Below are 21,286 nucleotides of genomic sequence, written 5' to 3' on the forward strand. Positions count from 1 at the left end.
GTTAAGGATTTCGATCTGTTCTTGTGGTAATTCGATACCTGAGAGGTTTACTACGAGGGATTGGTTTTGCTGGTGGAGGGGTGCGATGCTGCCATGCTGCGTGTCTGAACATTCCTCTGTTGGTCTTGCCATCTGAGTGATTTTTTCTTTCCTCTTGGCTGGTTTTGGCCTCTCGATAAAAAATGAGGTTCTTTTTGGGTGGTGTGCATGTTGTGCCCCATCTGTTGATCTCCCAAGTTTGGCATTTGTTGCATGCCAGGATTATATGGATCCATCCACCCTCCATATGGTGAAACGAAAGGCTGGTAATATGGCATGTTGTACCCGTGAAAAAATGGTCTCTGCCATCTATTTCCTCTCCTTGGGCGGTTTTGTCTGTAATTACTCCTGCCTCTCTTGGGGAAATATCCATCTGTACTGTTGAAGGAACTGTTGGAGGAGTTATTAGATTCGTTGTCCGATCCTGTATCCTGAGGGGAATATTCCTCCACAGTATACGGATGCATCTTTTCTTGGTTGAACTTCTTTAGATCTTTTCCAAGTTTGTTTAACTTGCTTTGTGTGAGAAATTCGCGAGTTTCCTCCAATTCCTTGTTGATTTCATCCAGCCTTTGTTTATACACTGCGGGATTGATACCTTTCTTCAGCTCCTTTTCGCAATCCTCGATCTCTTTTAGGAGCCTATCTGATAATCTTTTTGCAGTTTTGACAATTAGTACTAGATAATCGAGAGTACACTTCCACGATATTGAGGACCAATCCCGTCGGAAGGCTAGATCACTCAAGAAGATACGTGGGGCATTATTAACACAAAGGCCTCTTGGGGCTGCTTTCACTCTCAGATATTCTGTCATAATGATTCCATGTATAGATGTTCTCATCTCTTCTCTTTTTTTCTCCGTCAATTTGTCCCAATCATCTGCCTGTGCTAATGCTTCAGTGAGTTCAGTGTTCTGTAGGAGCGATTGTCCTGCCAGGATTTCATCTATGTCATTCGCGTCAAAGCTCAAACCAAGATTCCCCTCCATTTAGAGATTCTGGGTAATATATATATACACCATATGCGTATATAATATTTAGTCCCGCTGCTGCACGCAGCTTAAATACCAATCAATCAATAGGGAGGGACTAGGGATTTGAAGGTCTGTTTCGTTCCCCAGGGTAAGTACGAGGTTTATCAAAGAGGAAACAGACACTTGTAACACTAGGCCTTTGGTCATATAAATTTAGAGTAACCTCAAAAACCCTATGCAAATGTGGTTATTGCGGTATATATGGTTCGTCCGCCCCGCATATGGGTTGTTGGCCGTTATCATTGGTTACTCCAAGTTAGTGATGTTGCCAGCCTCAACCAGAGGCACCTCTGGCCTGTAGTGCAGTGTCCAGAGAAGGAGAAAAAGGGGTGTGTCAAAAATAGAATTTAGAAAAAAAGAAGAAAAAAAGGTTTAAAAACTGAAAAATCACCCTGAATAGTTTTATTTAATGGTGTGATTTCCAAGTTGTTAAAAAAGATCTGTTACTACTAGGTTGATCGGGTAACGAGATCATAGTAGTTGAAAAACACTCATTACACAAACGTCGACATGTTTCTGCTCTGTCGGCCCACAGGGGTCTATAGAGCATTCGTCAGGACTCACAGTTAAACAAACAAACAATGTTCGGATTACTCACACCTTTTGTGTTGTATTACGTAGATAACCTGTATACTTTGCAGGGTTTTGACTCCTCCGGTTTCTAAAAAGAAATAGGGAGAGAACAACGAGAGAGACACACTTATCGCAATACATCCTAATTTAGGCTAGTGCAAAGGGTAGAATAACATTATTATTCATTCATTCCTGAAAATTCATCTCTAAAGTGGGGAGGGTTTGGTAACCGGGTAGAGCTTTTTACGCTATAGACAAAGTAGTGAAATTATGTAAAGAGCACATTCCGCTAGGGTGAATATGTCTAGTACGCGCTGGCCTATTATAGAACAAGCATGACGGGTAGGTTACTTAAAAAATGCAGCGCATAGAGCTCGTGTTAAAGGAACCTATTTAGTAAGATGGGCGAGTTATTAAACGCGGCGCATTCTCATACCTTGTAATCGGAGAGTACTCGCTTGCGTCGGGGGGCCCTCAGGACTCAGAGCTGTGTTTAAAATATATCTTGTTACTAAATATTCCGTATGGTCACCTTACCGAGATTCAGTGGAAAATGCTGCGTAGCTCCGCCATTACCCGCGTGTGCTTGCAAACACGTCTAGTGCTGACTCTGCCCCCGGAAGTTCGTGGATCCGGCTGGGCAGACGTTTTAAAGAGGCAGGCACTCTAGGCTCACGTGTTTGCAGGCGTATCTGGATAATTTGTTGTTGACAAAACTTTATTGCTTACATAAAGAAGAAATGGAATTTCAACGAGTATTATTTATTTCATGAACTAGGCAGTCTCTTGTATTCTATAGGTGGTACATCATTTGGGGAATTGGTGCCACGGAATGGAATCATTAAGGCCGTTTTCGTACGTTTTAAGGCGTTCCACCCACCTCTGTTCTTTCTCAAATAAAGTTCTTTCACATCTTTGGGATTTATCGGTTAACATTTCGATAACTGACCAGTGGATATCGTCGCAGGAATGACCTGCTTGCACGAAGTGGGTACAAAGTTTGGTGGTATTCTTTTTTTAATCTTATATTACTGCGATGTTCGCCAATCCTTGTTTTTATTTTTCGACATGTCATCCCGATGTAACGCTTGCCACATGGGCAGGTCACAGTATAGATGACATGAGTCGAATTACAGTTAGTGTGTTGGCGTTGCTGCCAGAGTAGGGTGTCAGAAAGTTGTAATGTTTTCGTAGCAGTTGTAGTTTTACATGATACACATGACCCACACGGATAATGTCCAGTTACAGGTGACATAGTTATATCCCTGGGCAGAATTGATTTCAGTTTCTTAGGCGGTGGTCGGGTATGCACCAAGACATCCTTGATGTTTTTTGATCTCCTATTGGCGAACCTTGGTCTGGGCCAATCAAAATGTCCTGTGTGAAGGATATGCCAGTTCTTGTTTACTAATTTCTTTACTGCGTAAGACGCCTGGCTGAATGTTGTAACACAGGTAGTTAGATCAGGTATTATTTCTTTCTGAAATGTTTGCAGGAGGCACTCTCTCGGTTGATTGGTAGCTCTTTTTTTGCAGAGTTTGATGGTTTTCTCTGTATAGTCTCTCTGTCTCAGTCTGTCACATAATTCATTGGCCTGCAATCTATAATCTGAGTTGTTACTGCAGTTCCTCTTTAAACGCAGAAATTGGCTGTAGGGAAGATTGTCCCTCAATGGTTTGGGGTGAAAACTTTTGTAGGACAAAATGCTGTTTTTGGCCGTTGGTTTCCTGAACGTTTTCGTGTGTAACTCATTATCCTTTACGAATATGGTTATATCAAGGAAATCAAGGTTGCAGCTGGTGGCTGTATGTGTGCAGAACAGCCACGAGAAGCTGGTGAAACAACAGGCCCGCTGACATTTGATGTCCCTACCGGTAGCCCCAAACAAGATGTTAGGAGTGGGGATGTCCGTTCGCAGAGATATGGATTGAGACCCAATCCGCGACCAAGCCAGAGACTCCGAGACTATGCCTGTTTGCTGAGACCCTGAACTCTCACCAAGGGAAACGCAAGTATCATGCATGATTCCCTTGTGGCTCATTGAATGTAACATGTTTGGACTTTGATGTTTTCGTTTAAAAACAAAAAGTTATAGTTGGATAGGGATGTAATAGACTGCGGTCTAGTCTTTGCACCCTCATGCACCCACACATCCGCAGGCCATGTGTGGCCTGCGGGGAAGTAATAAAAGGGGGGCGCCTGCACGGAGGCGTCACTTCCGGCCAAGACTACGACTGTCAGTGAGTCATTTGCTGCCGCTGCGCGCACTTGCCCCTGCGGCCTATGACAGTGGCCATAGGCCTTCACCCCCACAAAAGAAACCATAACATTAAAGACAAGGGAAATCAAGAAGTATTCATTTTTCTCAACAATACACGCTTCATTCTCAAGACTAGGTAACTGCTTTATAAAGTGTATATGTGCTACAGATCCCGGTCAGATTCAGTAGGCCATGTTTGTCCCGGAAGTATTTCAGAATTCTCCCCTCTTGTTAATTTCAGGTGGACATAAACAGTCAGCTTCCAGACTATGATAATTCAATACTTTACCCTTACTGGGCCTGAACTATTGACATATGTGCAACAAAAGTTGGAGGAGTACTCGGTAAAGATTGAGTGATATTGAATAATACTCTTCAGAAATCAGGAGGTATACTATGTTGTTTCATAACAGAAAGGAAAAACGGATGGAGTTGGCTTGAGGATCAGGGGCCAGAATTTGAAAGAACATCGTAAAAAGACTTAAGAGACCCTGAGAGCAATATTGTATCGAAACAGTATAATAACTTGGTTTCAGATACAGTGCCAGCCTACTAAACAGCTACATTACTGGGCTACGACGTGGTGAGTTCATTAATATGGAGACAAAGCTGAAAAACATAAAAAGCATAAAAAGGACAAGCTTACAAGGATCACTTGGATGACTTTCGACAGGACACAGAGCTTCCAACCCGTACCCGCTCAAAAAGGAGTTTGTTAGAAGTGGATATTAGTGCCTAAAAGATACACAAGACAATAAAATGGGCTCCTGCAAGAACCCAGTGTCTAATGGCTTCTCAGTTGAAATGTGTAACCACACAGGAGGCCAGAGGAGATTTAACGACCGGCAAGGGGCGGCTCCCCTACAAAGAACCACTAACACAAGGCCACCCTGGTCAGGATAAAAACAGAAACAATGAAAGGAGTGTATATAGGACAAATTCCCTCACCCACACATAGGTGGCATGCTTCATCATCAGGAAACTCCTCGCACTGCGAACCTGGTTGCAGTGTGGGTTAAATCCCCATATTTGAGAGGGAGGACCTCAGGGATGTTTTAGTTTTATGTAACGAGAGGTGTACTAAAACCTTTTGGTGAGCCGGGTGTAATGATGAGGGAGAGTGTAAGCAAGAGAGTGCTGGTGATGTTAAAACTGACTACCTGGTATGTAGAGACCATTTTACTTGGATACCCAGGGGTCAAGGTTAAAAAACTGTTGTCATCGCGTGCCCGGAGAATTCAACCTAGCATCGATGTTGGTGATCACAGGGTTGACATGTTTTAGCCGGAATGCCCTCCGTAGAGGTGCTGTGGCTTTCTTCAGGACCTAATGAGAAATGTGTGTAGAGGTGACACCAGACCAATTCGGGTAGGTATTTAAAGAGTGCACCGACTGGCGGGTTGGACGTCAATTGTGATAAGTTGGTGTTCAGCTGTGTTCCCGTCACTTGAGGGGAGCTAGTGGCAGCTCATCCTCAGCACACTTGAGGAGGGTTCCACAGAACCTCGGTTCAGAAGACAGCTGCGTGCAGTGTGCGTCCGTGGAGAGCTACAGGCGAGGATGAGCTGCCACTAGCTCCCCTCAAGTGACGGGAACACCGCTCAACACTAGCTTATCACGATTGACGTCCAACCCGCCAGTCGGTGCACTCTTCAAACACCTACCTGAGTACAGTGCAGCATACTACAAAAGAAATGCATTGTTTGGGATTTTACAGTTTGAGACACCTGCCTGTTTTAGATGTGGGATACCTGAGAGAAGATTGCTGCACGTATTTTGGGGCTATGATGGCAGCGAATGTCAAATGTCTGCCACCAGGCTGTAAAATCGCACTAGATAAAGGAAATCTGTTCAGTGGAATGGATCTCTGCATGCTCAATGAAAATGTTAGAAATGAAAGTAGTGTATTTAAATTCATGAAGAAATTACGGCACTGGAAGCAGTACCTACATCTGTGGGAAACTGTATAGCAAAGTGCCCCTCAAACTTAATGAACATATGTGGCATATAAGGCAGGCTCAATTATAAAGTAATTGTGGTAATTAAGCTGAAAGAGCAAAAACAACAGGCATGAGAAAATTGGTGCATGTAGTAGTGCATCTTATACACCTAGTGTCTGTACCTGTCCAAGTTTCTATAAATGTATCCTTATATGTAATTGGATTAGCATGTATTTTAAAATTTCTATTATTCTACCTTTGATTACATCTATATGTGTATCTTTTCGTTATTAGATGCATACATTAAGGGTCTGTCAGGGAAGTACAGCAACAATACAGAAACATACCTGGCAAAAATACAAAAAATGGCCCTGTGGGCAAATACCATAACTGTTGTGACCATGGAAGATCATACATGAGCATATTTTTTCCATCTTCAGCCTACTCCCGGTCACTCTAACAGAACTTTCTATTGGCTCTGGTACCTGTTTGTCCAGCAGCCTGCTGTAGATGCTCTCTCCTTGTGGATCATGTTGCCTTTTTAGGTTTCGACTGGGGAACGAAGCGCAAGCTCCGCCCCCAGAGAAATCTCTAGTGTTCAGTAGGGACTCTTGGAATACACCCTCTGTCCCATTGGCTAGCTCCATAAATGGAGGCTAGCCATTGGAACAGAGAGGCGTCCGTCATGGCCGGACCAGATTCGGGGGCGTTCCCGAGAATTTTTGGCTTTTGTCTACGTCATGCTACGTCAGCCAAAAGCCGGGAACGCCCCCGAATCTGGTCCGGCCGGGCCGTGCTTGCTGCTGTCCTGCCTTCCTCAGTGTCCCTCCTCCCGCCGTGCCCCCTCCCCCCTCCTCGCTGTCCTGTGCACGTTTCCCGCCTCCCTCCCGCCGTCCGTGTCCTCTCCCGCCCCCTCCCGCCGTTCGTGTCCTCTCCCGCCCCCCTCCCGCCCCCCGTGTCCTCTCCCGCCCCCCTCCCGCCCCCCGTGTCCTCTCCCGCCCCCCTCCCGCCCCCGTGTCCTCTCCCGCCCCCCGTGTCCTCGTAGGTGCTTGTTTTGAGATTCTTGACGAAAAATCGACGCCAAGTGTGAGTTGTATTGAGAGCTTGCCTATGCGTGCGCTTCGTCGTATCTGTAACCGTACAGAATTGCCGTTTGCAGGTTTCTATTGCTTCCCCCCTTACCACTGTGTACAATTCTAGTTACCTCCCGATGTCCGTGTCCACTCCCGCCCCCCTCCCGCCGTCCGTGTCCTCTCCCGCCCCCCGTGTCCTCGTAGGTGCTTGTTTTGAGATTCTTGACGAAAAATCGACGCCAAGTGTGAGTTGTATTGAGAGCTTGCCTATACGTGCGCTTCGTCGTATTTGTAACCGTACAGAATTGCCGTTTGCAGGTTTCTATTGCTTCCCCCCTTACCACTGTGTACAATTCTAGTTACGTTTTTATTAATTTGTATGCCGCTGAAGAGCACGATTTTGTTGGGTTTAAATATGGATTAGTAGGTGATCCCCTTGACATGGTCTTCCTGCTCTGGGTCAAATCAGTGTGTGTAGGTGTTAGTTCGCCGGAGGTGCACCGTGATTTCAACCCCAACAATCCAATACATTTGAGATTGAGTCACATTGTGCTAACCTTTATCAATATTTTAAGTAGTTACAGTTTCTGACTGGAAAACACGATTTCTAGGTGACCAACATGCAAGTGTCTCCTCCAACATATTGATTAGAGCTGAGCGAACCCATGAAATATCGAGCGTGACTCCTGTCAATGGCTCCATAACGAGCCGAGCTTTCGTCTAGTTTCTGCCTGCCTCTCTCTATCCAGGACCTGCTTGGCTCGATGTCCTGTGATTCTAATGTAGGCAAGCAATTTAAGACTCTTCTCGCCTATAAATAATGCACGTGACCTTGTTTTAACATAACAGGTGCTCATGTAAAGCGCTCGGTCGAGTTTGCGCTATATTTAACATGCAGTGGCAAAGCCAGTAGGTTTGCCCTTTGCAAAATTCATTGGCTTTGTCAATGGTTTTCGTTCTGTCGGGGGTTTTCAGTCTGGGCTACACAGCATAACGGGTCTGGTTTCATCCGCGCTACACAGGGTGCTAATGTGTGCTGTCATTAGTGCGGCCCTCTGCATGGTATAAACTGATGCAGGACATGAGCGAACCACTCCATTACGATTTCTGGCGAGCTCCTTGTATTTCATTGATGCAGCTTGTAATAAAAAAAAACCTCAGATTGGGTGGAAAGTATTGAGCGTTGACACTATTGCGTTCTTCTTAAAGGTGCACCAACATATTCAGAGTCTTCAAAGGAACACTCCAGCGAGGCAGGGTGGTGTTGAGAAATCTACAAACCTGTTATTTTGGAAACCTAAATCGCATTTGGTTTCAATAACCACAGACCAGACGAAGTGAAGAACGGTTAAAATGTGGGACGGAATGCTTTAGGTGCTCGCTGCCGGGTTGAGATACTGAGCTTTTTTGACTCCCAATCTCGTGTCCCCACTATGTAAAACGGTAATCCCTCCTCTGCTTTCTTCTGTCACTACCCTTAAATGTTTGACCATAAGAGAAATTCAAACAATGCACCCTTAACTATCAGGCCTTATTGACACAGGTGACTTTCGCCCACAAATGCAAATTGACCCTTTTTACCCCTGCTACGAATTTTACAAGGGATCACAGGCAGGTTTCACTACATTACAGGTACCGGATTTCACCCACTAAAACAGTGAGCCCCCCACTTGTAAACACCCAGCGCAGAGGGTGGGTGGCAAGCACATGTTCAAAATCGTAGTGTGCCAACTTTTTGGACGAGGCTACTCCACCCGTACTATTCGGATATAGTGGAATTCAGATATGTAGTGATACAGGCATGTTCATGTTTACCATTCAGCCGGCCTCCGAGGTGGAGCATCATGGAATGAATTGCAGCCACACGAGCTAATATTATCAGCGCTGGCTCTTTCCTGTAGATAAAATCGACAGGCGGGGCTGACCCTTCTCACAAGCACAGTGAGAGACGTGACATTATTTGGAGAGCGAGCGTTTGCCTAGCACTGAAAGCAATAGGGTGGGACGTAACGACCCATTTTTCTTAGGCAAATTTCTGTTGCTTTCCAATTTAAACAAGTGCCTAAGTGGTACAGGAAATTAGGCTACACAATTTGTGCCCCAATCAGACTGCTGCTGGCCTGCCTTCCTCCGTGTCCCTCCTCCCGCTCTCCCCCCTCCCGCTCTCCGTGTGGTCCTGCCTTCCTCCGTGTCCCCCCTCCCGCCGTCCCCCCTCCCCCCTCCGTGTGCCCGTCCCCCCTCTCCCCTTTCAGAAGCAGTAATATACCCTTAACACGATTTTCCGAAGGAGCATTTTGTTTATAAATGTGTTTTCACTTTGCAAGTTTCCGTATTTTGTCCTGTGCCCATTCCCGCCCCCCCTCCCGCTGTCCTGTGCCCGTTCCCGCCCCCACCCGCCCTTAATCATAGGAAACATATCTTAGCTATGTTATTGTTATTTTTTTAGAAGCGTTATGGTTCAGACTCAAAGCATATTTATTCTCATTTTGCTTCTGCACAACGTCATTGCCAATAAAAGCACTTGAGGTTAACTGCGCTGCATACCTTAAAGTTATAGTCTCGCGCTGTTAATGCTTCAAACAGATTTGGATACAAGCTGTGCTAATGGCATTGGGAACGGCAGCCGCCCACGCTCTGCACAGCAGAGGGGGCACGCTCAGGCCTGGCTGCTGTAACTGCGCGCTCCACTGTGCTTAACTCGCACCTGGTAGTACATCTTTGTGTCCGTATGCATGTGTGCATGTGTGTATGTGCGCATGCCTATATCCGACAACATGTTTGTGTTCATGCACGTATGTGTTTGTATCTGCGTGTTTGTGTGTAGGCACGTGTGACGATACTCATGGTTATGTGTGTGTGTGTGTGGTCGCCTGCTTCCATTGGTGTGCATTTGTGTACGTGTGTGTGCTGAATGTCTGCATGCCCACATATGACAATATATGTTTGTGTTCATGTATGTGTGTCTGTGTGTGTTTGTGTTGGCATCTGCATGTTTATGTTTGTTTGCACGTGTCGTGTGAGGAAGCTCTCATGTTTATGTGTGTGCGCGCGCGCCATCTGCATACGTGTGTGTGATGCATTTGCGCACGGCAGCATCTGTCAACACGCTTGTTTTCATACATATGTGTTTGTGCGTGTTTATGTTTGTGTTCACGTGTGAGGATGCTCTCACGTTTAAACATTGGAATCTCACAGAGTAAGAGCATGTGTATTTGGATTGATTATACTGGCAGGGCAGTGTTCCTGAAAGAAATTGATTAACTTTTTGGAACTTTGATAGGTTACATCATTGGCATCACTGGGTTCCTACGTTCAGTGGGACCCTCTAAGATAGGATGGGTTCATTAAAAAGCAACCGTTCACTGTTTTAGACACTGGGTGTATTAAAATAGTGTTAGACAAACGTTCACCATCATTGCACGCTCAACATACAGCATGCTTACAAGTAACAGCATTATATTTTTCACAGGTTCTTATTGTATATTGATCTACAGCAGCATGAATCATATCTTGGCATGACACAATAGGGGTCCTATTAGACCTCTAATATTAACACAATAGTTTGGAAAATTGAGGGCTGTGTGGGCTGAGAGACCTGTGTGGGCTGAGAGAGCTGTTGGCAATGTAAATAACAATGCCATTTATTTATAAGTAAAAAAAAAAAAAAGAAATGTCATGAGCAATGCCAATAGCTCTAACTTTTCCAAAGGCGAAACCATTGCATTGTAAATGCTTGTTCTCTTTCTAGCTGTGCTACGTACCCAGGGCTTGAGTCACCCCTCACAAAGCTAGTAACCAGTAGCGCTCCAGCCACGTCCCAGACAGTTTATCCTGCAACACTCCACTTTGATGCCATATCAGTCTTTCTGCAATGCTCCAAATGCTGCAGCAGGACTAGTAACTGTGGCAGAGTGCCTTTACATTCCCATACAACCTGCCTGCCTATGCACCAGTTCCTTCTGTGCCACAGAACATGTGTGGTTTTCTCAGGGGCAGCCGGATAGGCAGCAGGGAGAGCTGCCTACTGCTCGACCTCAGTAGGTGATTGATTTGCAAAGTCGGATTTTTAGACTGTAAATATCTAAGATGTTTTATTATGTATAATTTGAATTCTATTTATTGTTTTGGGTATGTGGAGTGTGCTGTTTACATGTGCACATGTAGGATTGTAAAATATGCTAGCAAGCGAGGGGTTTCTTAATCCTTCCAGTGGGTGAGAAAGGTCTACATAAACCCATATATGCTAGTGGAAGTTGAAGGGCAAGATTTAAATTGAATTTAAATTAGACTTTCCCTTTCTACCATTTAATTTTCAGACAGAACATGGCATAAGGTGGTTTTCAGGATCACGCCTGGTTCCCCTCCTTCACATGGTGCTGTCGCTTCCTGACGGTGTGGAAACAGATCTACTCGTACATTCTGATAGGTGGGTCGGTTTTTAATAGCAGTTAATTATGATCAAAATATTTTTCTCTTCCAGGGAACCCTCGTCAAAGCCACGAGTACTGAATTGTCCCAGCCAAATGTGGAATTCCACAGCACTTTGCCATATATGTAAAAAAAGAAAAGTACATATGTACATCTGCACAAAGCTTTTCCATGGGAAAATGTGCTTAAATTAAAAATACAATTGTTATTGTAGCCTGTTAAAGGTTAGAAATGGCCAAATGTAATTTATTTTTCCTTTTTCGAGACCATTGACGTTGAAAACAAGTACTGTACCAACCCCCTCACTTTTGAGACACTAAAGGTCAAACACATGTATGGCTGATGTAGACACTTCAAGGGAAGGCTCCATCGATGTCAAGACCACAACCAAGTGGGCAATTGTCTTCCCCTTCGATTTCAAGGCATAGGGAACCTTCACCTCCTTTTGGTCCATTGCCTTTAAGATCTGAGAAGGGTACTCAGATCTTCTGACTCTGTATCCCCCCCCCCCCCCACCTAGCAGATCAGTCTTGCCACACTTCATCCCAGACCCATCTACATCTCTAGTCTTTAGTAGCCTTGAAGTCCACTCACCTACCAAAGTCCCCGTTGGAGCCTCTACACATCATATTGACCACTCAAGCAACCTAAACCCCATACTCTGTGCAGGAATAGGCGATCTAACTCTAGATTAAGATCCAGCAGGAATCTCATTCTCATTCAAGACACTCCGGACATCATGGTAGACAATCTAGTTCTAATAGGACCAGTCTAAGGTATAGATACCCTCCTTCCTGTGCCTGTATTATAGATAGGGTACACTTTCCATGTTTGCGCCACAGCGCACCTTAAAGCAGGTGTGCCAAGTGCAAAGGTGGAAAGTGTCCCCTATCAGGAAGAATGTGCTGCCCTTGGGGTATTATACAATATTAATAAACAATGGTCCGTGGACTATCTCTTATCAATACCACAATTAGTCAGTACTAAGTCACCAAATAAGTATTTCTTGAGTATGGAAATTATTGTAAGCAGGGACACGCAGACAGGATTGCTTGTTTGATCTTCTTCTTTATTTATGAGAAGCAAGTAGTACAGCAACATGAGCACAGGAGCCTCCTCCGCCTTCCCCTCCAGTAACTGACTCCCACTGCATTCTACAAACAACCTTCCACGCACTCTACACTCGCACGCCATGCACGCTCTTCATTCGCACACCATACACGCGCCACACACATACACGCGCCACACACACGAGACACACACGCACGATACATACACGAATACCACACACCCTCCTCCTCAAAGAACTTAAGAACCATCGGAAGAATCACCCTAACTTAAAATCCAAAAACCTAGCTGGCATCTTCCTTACTCTATCGCCACGGCGAAGACATTCACCACTAATGTCAACATTTGAACGAGATGATCCAACACCATCAACATCTATAACATCTCTAGCACCAGATGGACCAACGTCATCAACATCTCTAATACCGTTACCAGTTCCACAACTAGGCTCACACATACCTGCATTGCCAGTCAACCTCAACCCCAAATCCTTTACCAAACCAAAATCATCGCCTAACAAGTAACCACTACAAGACCCACCATCAGAATGTACACCAACCACACCCCTCCTCTCATTACAAAAGCTCAATTGGCGAAAATTCCATCTTTTGCCATCTTCCAATTCAACAGCACTACCAAAAACCTTCATTACCTTTAAAGGTTTGGACCATACACTTTCACCTTTCAATACCTTTCTAGGATTCTTCACCCTAACCATCTGACCTATCTTAACTAGTGGCCAGTTACATCTGTTACCGTGATACTGCTGATTGCGGTCTTGATACCTTTTGACTTCAGATCTGACTTCTTCATCAATGTCCTTAGTGTTACATTGCATTTTATCATTTCTCTTCCTTAACCACCAGGGAACCAACCCCGTAAATGGTTTCCTGCCTCTCAAAATTTCAAAAGGTGTCTTCCCTGTAGCTGAGTGGGGAGTTACACGATAGGCAGTCAACCTCTCTTGCAAAGCCTTCCTCCAGGGTAACCCTGCACTTAATGCTAATTCAATCACTTCCTTGACCACCCTGTTGAAGCGCTCAACCTGGCCATTACCTTCTGGGTGGTATAATGATGATTTAATGTGCTTAATGCCCATCACCAATAAAAACTCTTCCATTTTTTGTGAAACAAATTGGGGACCATTATCCGAAACCAATATTCCAGGTACACCCTCTCTTGAAAATACATCTATAATTATGTTGCCCGAACAGTTCACCAAAGTTTAAATAAAATTAAAAATGGTAATTCACAGTTGTTTATATTAAAACGGTATCCGGCGTTGAAATCAGCATCCGGCAATTGGTATTTGACAAAAATCCTTTGTAGACGCGTTATTTCCTTAACGCGTTGTGAAATTGACGCGTTGCTCCGTTAGCACGTTGCTAGGATACAGTAGACAACAAAAATCGCCGCTGTGCGTGAAGAAGATGTCACTGAAAACACTCAGCGTGGTGACGATGTGATGGAGTCACGTGATGACGCTCAGCGTAGTGACGACACTCTGGGGTTCCACGCTTAAGAAATAACAGCTTGCGCGCGCCGATGCCGATGCTGGTTAGGAAGACAACTTGAAAAATGCACTATGTCGAATAGTGTATTTGGAGGTAAAAAAAATGTTAACGTACCAAATTGCCGAGAAGATCGCCGCTCGCTGGATAGTTACCGTTCTGAAGTTAGTTGAGCATTATTTCATGAATAATGTAAAGTTGGAAGAATCCCCCAAAAAATTAGTGCTCAATGTTGCTGTCGCTGTAGATCCCATCCTCGTCGCCATGTATTGTAAGCAGGGACACGCAGACAGGATTGCTTGTTTGATCTTCTTCTTTATTTATGAGTAGCAAGTAGTACAGCAACATGAGCACAGGAGCCTCCTCCGCCTTCCCCTCCAGTAACTGACTCCCACTGCATTCTACAAACAACCTTCCACGCACTCTACACTCGCACGCCATGCACGCTCTTCATTCGCACACCATACACGCGCCACACACATACACGCGCCACACACACGAGACACACACGCACGATACATACACGAATACCACAGAAATCTACTCCAAGTCAATGAATGCACCAATACAGAGAAAGCAACAGCATACATATAAATCATGGGCAATTTATTCATTCATTGCCTCAGAATAAAAAATGCAATTGACTGACAATACATAGGAGTCCTAGTAGTTGCCCTCAAGAGGAGCGTGCAAAAATAGAAAAGAGTGAGTTGAGTAGTGTTAGGTGATGAAGGAAAGAAAAAGAATTTCCAAGAATTAGTGACATAAAAATATATTCAAAAACATTTTATACATGACAGTGCGTGTAACGACCGGATTCTCAAAACAGGCAGCTCACCAACCGTGGCTAACCCAGCCGTCACATAACGATACTCTTCCCAGGCCACTATTTACAAGACATCTAGAATACTCACCTGAGAAAGTGAAAAGAAGCTATTTACATGCCTGTATAGTCAAACATACCACTAACACCTAATGGATTCCATATCTTATCCTATATTTACCTCATTTTATATCTATCTTTATAGTCCCGTAAGACTGTCTCTTTAACGTCACCCGACAATCTCTTTAACGTCACCCGACGATCTCTTTAACGTCACCCGACGATCTACACTAATGGGGATAACTAATAGGGGTTCACCTTTAAGAGTTATTTCCCAAATGAAGTTCACACTCTCCCCCAATCATCAGTTACCTTTGCAGAAGGGCATACCCCATCCTTCTGTATGTCAGCACCTGGTTAAAAGGAAAGGTTAATCTCATTCATGAAAACAACATTCAAAGGTATTGGTCATTAAATCTTTATTCTACAATTAAACATGACAGAATGAACAAAAGACAAATAAACTAAGTTAGTCGATACCTATGACCTAAAAAGGGGATTAAAGATGAAGTTAAATGCATTCTACACTAAGCTCAGAACGCCTCACCTTAGAAGTGTGTCTTTCCATCTCAGCAGCGGAGCTGATGCGCCTCTCTCGCTCTCTTCTATGCGCTTGGGACTCTGCTCTCCCTCTATGACTCACAAATACACGTCTGCACCTCTATGCCTCGTCTACGCTGCCATGGTTCCAGAATACTCGAACCCTCTTCTGGTCTTAGTCTCTGCCACTCCTGTATGATGTCACTACAGGACTTTCGATCACTCTCTTTCTTCACTTCAGGATTTCGATTAGCTGATGGTATCAATCTCTATGCACCAGCCTTCAGACCAACTTCTTCGGTCTTCTCCACACGTTGCTCTCTCTCTCTACTCGCTTCTTGATAATATAGAGCTCACTTTCTCTATGGAAAATTCCGGCATTAGGCCGACTCCCACCGAATTCCTGTACCAGTCCCCGGCCCCCTTCGCCCTCCGCAGTGGCCACCTGCGTATTACGTCTAGAGCCGGGGAGACAAACGCATTCCTTCGATAAGGGCCAGTCTTGACCGGTTCCACTCTAGCGAACAACAGGATGAATTCTAAACATTACCTTTACCCTGCAAGCGCCTCGGACAGCCGAGGCAGAGATACAAAATGGCTTCTCTCTAGCTTTCGGGCTGTAGGCCAGAGAAAAAGGAAAAAGGCACTAAACCCTGTCAAAGCACATAGTTAAGCCCTACAAATAAACGCAAATGCAACTAGGACTGAAATGGTAGTAAATTATAGTCACCACCAGTCTGAAAATAGACTAAAATTACCCTGTCGCTACAGTGCGGATCTGCAATTATCCGTCCTGTTCAACCTGGCCATAAATACAATTCATTCTATAATGTTCATAGTTTTTCAATAGAAGCACACAATGTGTCATAGATGATGTTGCACATGACATAAAGCAGAAACATGTGGGTTCAGGTTCAATATCAAGGGCGTCAACGTTTTGACTCGACTTAGGGCCTAACAGTAATTTATGCCTGGGCCAGGACTATAAAACAAAGGGCAACCAAACCTTTATTGATGACCCTATGAGAAAAGAGAATATATGTATGTATATAAGCTGTTGCACTTAAAATCAATAAAGAGGGTTTAGAAGGCCCATAGACGGGCCCTAATTGCTTACCCTCAAGGAGGAGGTGGTACATATATTATGAATCCATGTTCCCATCAATGGTATTGCCTCCTACAAAACAATGATGATAATACAGTCTTATTTAAAACCTGGTGCTAAGTTTACGCTTCAGGTTACATATTTCAACAAAGAATTGGCAGTACCTTGCCTCCATCATGGTGATAATGCTCATGGGATTTAGGCCGGCTAGGAGTCCTTAGTCCTTTCTAGTGGACAGTGTTATCCCTAAATATTAATCAATAAAAAGCCTATTATGTATCAACAACTTTATCGTTCAACCGGGATGTTGAGCCGGGGATATGGGACAATATCGTTACCTGTTTAAGTTAATGGCGTTGATAGCGGGGTTTCTCTCATAAAAAAATAATGGCGTTTTTAGTTTAATGCGGCGGTGGTCCTATCAAAGTCAGACCACTGCGAAGGAAAATAAGGATCAGATATTAGCTATAGTGCCCTCTATAATCATGTTTTTCCCAAAAGTGACCTCCCAAGTGGCTTACCGTGCTCAATAGCCTTCTGGTCGGTAAGCTGGGTTTCTGAAAAGTCTGTACCTGTTTGCAACAGCCGGCATTCTGGATCACCCGGCATATGAACACAACATAGAAAGGAGACTGAAAACATACGTCCCTTTCTGTTCATAAATCTGTCAATTACTTATCGATCCAGGAAGGAGGATGCCATGATATTCATTATTTCACCGTGTTCGGGGGATCAATTATTAGGGTTAAACAAAATTGATCACTATTACGGCATTCGAAAACTGCTGTGGTCGCCATTTTGGAATGGGAAAGCACCGCGAGTCCGTCCTTGGCTATTAGAGACGGAAGGGCCATGGAGGAAGGGGTGCTTAGATTTTCACTAGTTCACCAATTTCGGAGGATCAATTATCTAAATAAAGTCGAAAAAGGACCACTACTACGGTGATTGAATACTGCTGAGGTTGCCATTTTGGATAGGGGGACCGCCTTTATCCTTCTATAGTCTTGCCATTTGGTCTTTACTATAATCGCTCTAAAAACTGAACGATGAACGAGGTCAAGCGGCAATTCACATGCTAAGCAAGACCCTTCAGTACGTTTAATAAAACTTATAGGTACAGATGTTTTTAGGTCCCATTATAGTATTGATACAACATAAAAACCTGTCCCCCTGAGGGACGTAGGTTCATTACTTTATACATGTTGTTAAATCGACAAACGTACAATAAAACATTGCCATACATATAACAATTCAGACATAAAATACATTTTGAACAAGAGAAACAAGAAATCAGTAGCATGTCTTATGAGATGGAATACATATTAGATCAATAAGGCAGTCTTGTAAGTCAATAAATCCAAACCCTCTATACCCTCAAGAGGGACATGTCTATTAATCTCCTCCATCTCATTCAGCCATTTGTTGACAGTATCCAAAGAATGTATCCACTTACACTCCCTTTTACTCAAAATACTGCTGAGGTCTCCTCCTCTTGGATTTGCTCTCACTTTTTCAATGACCCACCATCTCAAACTATTTGGATCATGTTCAAATGTGGTAAAATATTCCACTAAAGGAGCCCCTGGTGTTTTGCAGCGTATCCTGCTGGTATGTTTTAAAATACAACACTTAATTTTCTGAATGGTTTGACCCACATACATAAAACCACAGGGGCATATGATGGCATAAATCACCCCTGTGGTATTGCAGTTACTGTGTTCCTTAAGTGTGTATACCTGGTCATTATGGGTGAAGGTAGTACATTCCAAAGTGAGCGGACATGCCTTGCATACACCCCATTTAGTGTGTCCTAATACCGGTGGGAGACCCCACAGGGTCGTTTGGCTTACTTGCTGAGTGGTGGGCAAAAGGGATTTTACTAAATGATCCCTGATATTCTTACCTTTCCTGAATGCGTGTAGAGGAGGGGACATTCCCCCAAGTTCCTCCTTAACTAAGTGCCAGTGGTGGTTTATCGTTTTCTTTATCGCACTGCTCTTAGTATTGAATGTAGTCACACAAACTAATCGTTCTTCAGTTGTCTCCTTAGGTTGACCATTCAGTAGGTGTTCCCGGTGGTTATGCCATGCTCGTTTACGAGCCTTTTTCAAAAGACGTAATGGATACCCCCGTTCAACCAACCTACTGATCAGGAGAGAGGATTCTTCAAAATAATCCTCTTTTTTAGTACAATTCCTCCGTAACCTCAGAAATTGGCCAAACGGCAAATTATCCCTGAGGTTACGGGGATGATGACTCGTGTATCTCAGGAGTGTGTTCCTCTCACTACTCTTCCTATACAGGCTTGTGTATAAGGTGCCAGATTCTATGTAGAGAAAAAAAGTGTAGCAAACTACAAGGGCATAGATAATCCCTAGATCAGAATCTAAACAAAATGATAGACCCTCCACAACATTCAAATAAATGTGTGCTGAAACAGCGAGTTATACAAAAATTCTTCAATCTTTTTATTTTGATTATAGTATATTTGTTTGTTATTTTTATCCTTTGTATAAATTTCATTTACTTATTTATTTCATTTTCCACATTTAAAAAACATTTGTATATAATACATAATGTTCAAACACAAGCAAAAAATTGGTTATTTACAGCTAAAGACGTACAAGGACAATAGTGAAAACAGAAAAATTACATAACCACAATTTCAAAAACAAATTAACCCAGTGATATACGAGATATTCAGTCGTTGGAATAATTGGTGAAGGCAATGCGGTTGAATGGAACTACGCGCGTTTCGGCCCAAGGCCTTCGTCAGGTGACCGTCATTCGTACATTTTATATAAATAGAAAAAGTGATATAACCTAAAAAAACAAAACAAAGACAAAAAATGTAGATGTATCAACAGCTCATACACACACATTAATTTCAGCTATTTACAATACAGTTTCTGTTTCTGTATTCGAGGGTCTATAACATTTACAATACGGATGTATATATATATACAGTGTTAACATCTTAGTGCAACCACTCAATTTAAATTAAGGCCAGACCATCTAATTTTTTACTTTACACATGCCAGGTTACCTTATGGATGATCCTTGTTCCATATTGGTTAAACTAAGTATACTTATATAAAATAGTCACTTAAAGTATACACATTTTTGTTACATTCCTAACTATGATAGTTTTTCTGTAAGGTTCCCAGGCCAACAGCTCCATATTAGAAACTAATGCTTCGGAAAGAAAAGAATCAAGAAAACAAAATAGATATAGATGTAGATAAAGTACCTATACACTCACCCTAAAGTTACCCTTACTAGTGAAAAAGGATACACCCATTTTTACTTACATAATAATTGACAAGTTGACGAATCAACACAGAGACTTCGCTTCCTATGGCGACAGTTTTAATTTCATTAGTATCGAGTCTGATATGCTGAAAAATAGACATACGATCTTTTTTAGATATTAATGTCCAACCATATACTTTTAAACATTATCTTAACTGCTCTACATTAAAGATGTACCTGATTTATTTCTGCAAAATGACTTTCTACGCACTTAGTCACGTGTTGATTTTAGTGAGTCTGGTCAATTGACGATAGAAACGAGTCCTTAGAATCTTTATTCCAGTAGTCTGACTCTAAATTAATGAGAGCAAAAAGAATTACTATTTATGTCAATTCACCTTTCCTTTATTTTAATTTAAAGTCTGTTCATACTATATAGATTTGACTGCACTAAGGCCTATGGCGAATTTATTATTATTATGCCGCAAAACCCTCCTTTATCAAATAGGATCTAGTCCGGATAGCAGTGTACACATAATTACAGATTGCGCACCAAAGGGAACTCCTAACAGTATATATCTTTATTGCCTCACACAAGTCGTAATTCTAGCAGGGCGGTAATTGCGCAAAAATTGTATTCTGATTTTATATTTAAAAGGGGCCAGATTCTGCTTTGATTTGGATATCGAGAAAATTGATGGAAACTTTGTCATACTCAAGTGTGAACTGGATGTCTTCTGAACAGGTATTGAGCCATCCATCGAACTGTTGCAAAACCTCCTTGTCGCCTTCCCAAATTAGGAAGACGTCATCAATGTATCGGGCCCACAAAGAGATGTGGTTTCGATACGGATTATTCTGATTCAGCACATATTCATGTTCATATTCACTCATAAATATTATTGCCAAATTAGGGGCAAAGCTGGCCCCCATTGCTACACCTTTGGTCTGTACATAATATTTATTTTGAAACATGAAAAATGTTTTGGTCATGGCTACGGTGAGTAGTTTAATAATAAACTCCGTTTGGACCCTATGGGGTGCCGTTCTCCGATTCAGGATTGTCTCTATACAAGCCAAAGCTGCTTTTTGAGGACTATTAGTATAGAGGGCTGTGATAGCCATAGTGGCTAGCAAACACATAGTCTGGTCATAAGGACGTCCGTCTACCAACTGGATCGTTTGCGTTGTATCACGTAGATAAGTGGGCGTAGATGTTGCTATGGGTTTTAGAAAAACATCTATATATTTACATAAAGGTTCCAAAAGTGAACCACAACCCGAAATAATGGGTCGCCCAGGAGTGTCCACCATCCGTTTATGTACCTTCGGGAGGGTATATATAGTTGGCATTCTCGGATGTTTATTATTCAAAAACTCAAGCTCTTGTTTCGTAATTAGCCCCTCATTCATGGCTGTACTTGTTATTGTATTATGATCTGGCTAATTTCTTTTGTAGGATCTTTCTTCAGTAAGGTATAGTTCCCCTCCACTGCGAGTTGCAAGAGTATTTCACACTTATATTTATCTATACTCTGGACAACAATGGCCCCACCCTTATCAGCGGGCTTTATTACGAT

The 21,286-nt window shown here is 43.1% G+C and overlaps 1 protein-coding gene across 1 annotated transcript in view; it reads left to right on the plus strand.

Moving 5' to 3' along the window:
- GLMN (glomulin, FKBP associated protein) overlaps nt 1-21,286 on the plus strand; it is a 148,966-nt gene that overhangs the window by 45,394 nt on the left and 82,286 nt on the right. The window contains exon 7 of the mRNA XM_086951669.1: nt 11,236-11,345. Within this exon, the coding sequence (XP_086807795.1) occupies nt 11,236-11,345 (110 nt within the window). The remainder of the gene's footprint in view (nt 1-11,235; nt 11,346-21,286) is intronic.

The sequence above is a fragment of the Lissotriton vulgaris genome, unplaced genomic scaffold (genome assembly GCF_964263255.1).
Source record: "Lissotriton vulgaris unplaced genomic scaffold, aLisVul1.2 SCAFFOLD_1729, whole genome shotgun sequence".
NCBI lineage: Eukaryota > Metazoa > Chordata > Amphibia > Caudata > Salamandridae > Lissotriton > Lissotriton vulgaris.